This window comes from Passer montanus, unplaced genomic scaffold, assembly GCF_014805655.1.
Source record: "Passer montanus isolate IOZ18808 unplaced genomic scaffold, ASM1480565v1 scaffold2041, whole genome shotgun sequence".
NCBI lineage: Eukaryota > Metazoa > Chordata > Aves > Passeriformes > Passeridae > Passer > Passer montanus.
In genome coordinates, this window is record NW_024366639.1 from 1 (window position 1) to 3,812 (window position 3,812).

The window sequence follows — 3,812 nt, forward strand, 5'->3', positions numbered from 1 at the left end:
ATGGAAGGGGAACAATTGCAGGCAGCTGGACACAGACTGCTGTCAGTCTGAGCTGCACCTGCTGCTCAGCTCTTCTCTTATGCTCTGTCTGTTGGTCTCAGAGCAACTTGTTGGAGAAGAGCAAAATCTGGAGTGGCATGTCCCACTGTGGAGCTGCTCCCTTGATCCAGTGTGCATGTCTGAGCCAGGACTTTCCTACTTTTCCCTCCATGAAGCCAGTAGGTCGCTGCTCAGCCCAGCCCACTGTATTTCTTCCCCACTAGCCCAAGAAGTCTGCAGTGGAAATCCAGTTACATGAACTGACAGACTGGCCCATGCAGGAGCACCTTCCCCCACACCCTGACACCATCATCAGCCTGCTAGGGAAGGTGGAGACACACCATCGGCAGAGCCAGGATGGACATATCCTTGTCACCTGCTGGTGAGTGATGTCTTCTGGATAAGCAGCCATGGCACAGAGCAGGACACAGCTCAGGCTGTGCCAGTGAAATTGGTGACAGTTCCATCTCAGAGGGATATGTGGATATGAATTCAGCTATGTTGAGGGAGGTAGGCTTCCCGGTAGAGGCTGGTTGGGTGTGGGATCTGTGGCCAAGGTCATGCTGAGAGTTTGGGGGTGTACAGGGACACCTCTGAGGCTCATCCCTGCCACCTGCCATCCCAGAGCAAATGAAGTTCCCCTTGCCCTCCTCCACAGGGATGGAGCCAGCCGCAGTGGGATCTTCTGTGCTGCTGGTTTCCTGTGTGAGCAGATCCAAAGCGAGGGCATGGTGGATGTGTCCCAGGCTGTGAGGATGCTGAAGAGGAGGCGGAGACAGTTTATTAAAAATGTGGTAGGTACTGACTTCAAACCCCGCTGAGATGGCAACACCAAAAAAAGAGCCATGCCTTGCATTGCCCCAGTAGCTGCCCCAGCCCCTCTGTGCTCAGATCATCCTGAGGCCAGGTGCCAATGAGATCTTTGAAAACCCCATTTTCTGCTGCTGGCACATACCCACTCCCTCAGTGGCGGGTTCTGCAGAACTGAAGGGGCACCAAAGCATCCTGCCTGATGAGTGGCCCTTTTCTGGTCCACCTGCCTGATGAACACTTTGTGTCCTGGATGTTGGCTCTCCTGCCAAAGCCAGCTGGCTCCAGTGCTGGTGTAGCCCATCCTTCCAGCTCCTGGAGCACATGCCTGGATTCCTCAGCAGGGGAAGGTGGACTCCAGCTGGGAGGAGGAGGAGGGTGGACTGCACCTGTGTCTGGCATGCTGTGTGTCAGGAAGCTGTTGGAGACCAGTGCTGACAATATATGGTGATGGCAGGGAGGATGTGCAATCTCCAGTGGCCACTGGGCCCCCAACTACCCAAGAGTCCTGAGGATATCCAAAGCCGAATCTACCATAGATAGTCGCAAAGTATAGAGAACTTTTATGAAGGCCAAAGTATGGCAATACTCCACTACATCTACCCTGGGCCAGCTTGTTTCCAGGGAAGCTGCCAGGCTGGCAAAAGGGAACAGGCAGGAGAGTGGCTTGGGCAGCAGGAGCAAGGAGACACTTACCAACAGAGAAGCTGTAGCAGACACAGGTGAACTTCTCTGCCTGTTGGAGGAGACAGGAGGGAGAGCTCAGCCCACTCCTGCAGCGCTAGCCTAGCTGGAGGCAATGGTGCCCAGGCAGGGCCACCGAGTGAGCCGGCTGTGGGCCGGGACCCCAGGGACACGTCGGTGCTGAGGCACGGGACAGGAGCGAGGCCTCGCGGGCAGCGCAGAGGCAGCGAGGGCCCGGCCCGGGGTGCAGCAGCCGCAGAGAGCAGCAGCCCCCGATGGTACCTGCGGCCCGAGGCGGACGAGGCGCAGCAGGGCCGTGTAGGCCTGGCCCGGGCGGAGGGCAGCGTTGTGCCGGCCCGGCCCGCGGCTCCCGTCGCCCAGCACGAAGTCGGTGGCGGCGGAGAGGTTGAGGAGGGCGGCCAGGTACACGCTGTCATTGGAGAGGCGCGGCTGGCCCGAGCAGATGCTCTCGATCAGCGAGGCGTTGTGCGTCGCGGCCACGATCAGCTGGTGCTCCCTGCGGGGCCCAAAGGCGCTGGGAGCGGGCACGGGGCCCAGGGCAAGGGAGGCGTGTGCCGGCCAGCGCCGGCCGGGGAGAGCCGCGGCGGGGCTGCAGCGCCGCGGGGCTGCGCTCACCTGGCGGCCTCAGAGCCGCGGGCGAGGGGGCGCAGGGCAAGCACGGCCGTCCCTCGCGACGGGGCGATGTCGCGGGCGCTGCGGCAGCTGATGGCCGGGGAGCGCGGCGGGTCTGCAGGGGAGCGGCCGGGGACTGAGCACGGCAGGGCCGGGCGAGCAGCAGGGGCGGCCTCGGGCAGCGCGGGCTGCCGGGCCCGGCTCGGCGGTGCCCGGCCCCGCGGCAAAGCTCACCGGAGCTGCTGTTGGTGTGAAACTCCGTCATGAGCGCAGCCCCGGCTCCGGCAGCCGTCAGTCCCTGGACGGTCACGGCGTAGCTGCTGTCGGGGCTGTGCTCCGGCAGCCGGTGCTCAGTGACGGAGCCATCGAGCCGCAGCCGCTCGGTCTCCAGCACGCTGCTGTCCCCGGCCTGCCTGGCCGTGATGTTCAGCTGCGGACAGGAAGGCAGCAGCTGGAACGCAGCAGCTCCCGGCTGCCCGCCGGCAAGGTGCCCGCAGCTGGCACCGTCCCTGCCAGCCTGCCCTTCCCTGTGCCTGCCCCTGTGCCCGGGCCGGGCTCCGGAGAGCGACGGGCAGGAGCCTCAGCCCGTGCGGGGAGCTCCAAACAGAGGAGGGGAGAGGAGGAATTTGGAGCCGACGCTGAGGATGTGTGAGCAGCAGCCTCTGTGAGCAAAGGGCTGAGCCTCTGAGAAGGGCAGAGGGAGGCTGCTCTTTTCAGGGGCTGTAGATATGTGTACTGAGCCCGAGGACAGGCCTTGCAATGGTGACATGCTCCATAAGAGGAGCCCTGAGCTTCTCAATCCTCCTGTATTTCTTCACGGCTGCCCTGTGCCCACAGTTCCCAATGTGCCTGCACAGAGCTCCAGGCCGGGAGGTGAGGGTCTGCCCTGGTCCCTTGGTACCTGGTATCCGATGATCTCCCCGTTGCAGGAGGGCAGCGAGCTCCACCTGAGAGAGCCCCTGTCGGGATCCAGCCACAGCTGCTCCGGTTTGTCCGGCACTGCAAGCACAGACAGGGGGGTCACACACAGGGCCATGAGCAGGGGCCGAGGCCAGAGGAGGCTGTGGCAGCTCCTGGCCAAGGGACAGGCTGCAGAGGGACTCCCTGTGAAGGGTTTGTCCCCTGCAAAGGCTGCAGCCGTGGGAAGCACAGCAGTGTGGTGTGGAGTGGGACAGTGAGAACGGGCTGTGCCCTGCTCAGGGCTCTCCCAGCCCCTTCCCCAGAGCTCCACATGACCCAAGCAGCTCTGATCCCAGGCACATCCCAGCACGGAGCAAATGATCAGGCTGAGCTGAGAGGTGAGGAGAACATCTACCCACAGCCTGTGACACAGCTCTGGACTGCTCCTTGTCTCTGATATTTCTGTGCACATACCTGTTTCCTGAGTCGTGAAGAACCATGAGAACAGGGTTGTGTTGGGGGGCAAGTCGATGGTGACACTGTACTCAGTGAAGGGCTGCAGAGGGGAGCAGGTGAATGTTCCCTCCTGGCCATGTAACATCTGCTCTCCATTCACCTCCTGAGCCTCACAGGGAGGGGAGGAAGGCATTGCCAGGCGGCACCTGGCCCTCATGCCCTGGCAGGCATCAGGGAACCTGCAGGTCCATTTCAGTTGGATGCTGGTGCTGGAAATCTCAAATGTGTTA

At 62.2% G+C, this 3,812-nt stretch overlaps 1 protein-coding gene across 1 annotated transcript; it reads right to left on the reverse strand.

Annotated features, from left to right (window-relative positions):
- Positions 1–1,186: 1,186 nt before the first annotated feature.
- On the reverse strand, positions 1,187–3,806 carry LOC120501831. Its single transcript, XM_039708556.1, has 7 exons — positions 3,541–3,806; positions 3,068–3,165; positions 2,401–2,596; positions 2,170–2,281; positions 1,816–2,050; positions 1,349–1,585; positions 1,187–1,210 (listed from the first exon to the last, which is right to left on the reverse strand). Exons 1-7 carry the CDS (start codon positions 3,737–3,739, stop codon positions 1,187–1,189), a joined length of 1,101 nt encoding a protein of 366 aa, XP_039564490.1. The 5' UTR covers positions 3,740–3,806.
- Between the last annotated feature and the right edge of the window lie 6 nt (positions 3,807–3,812).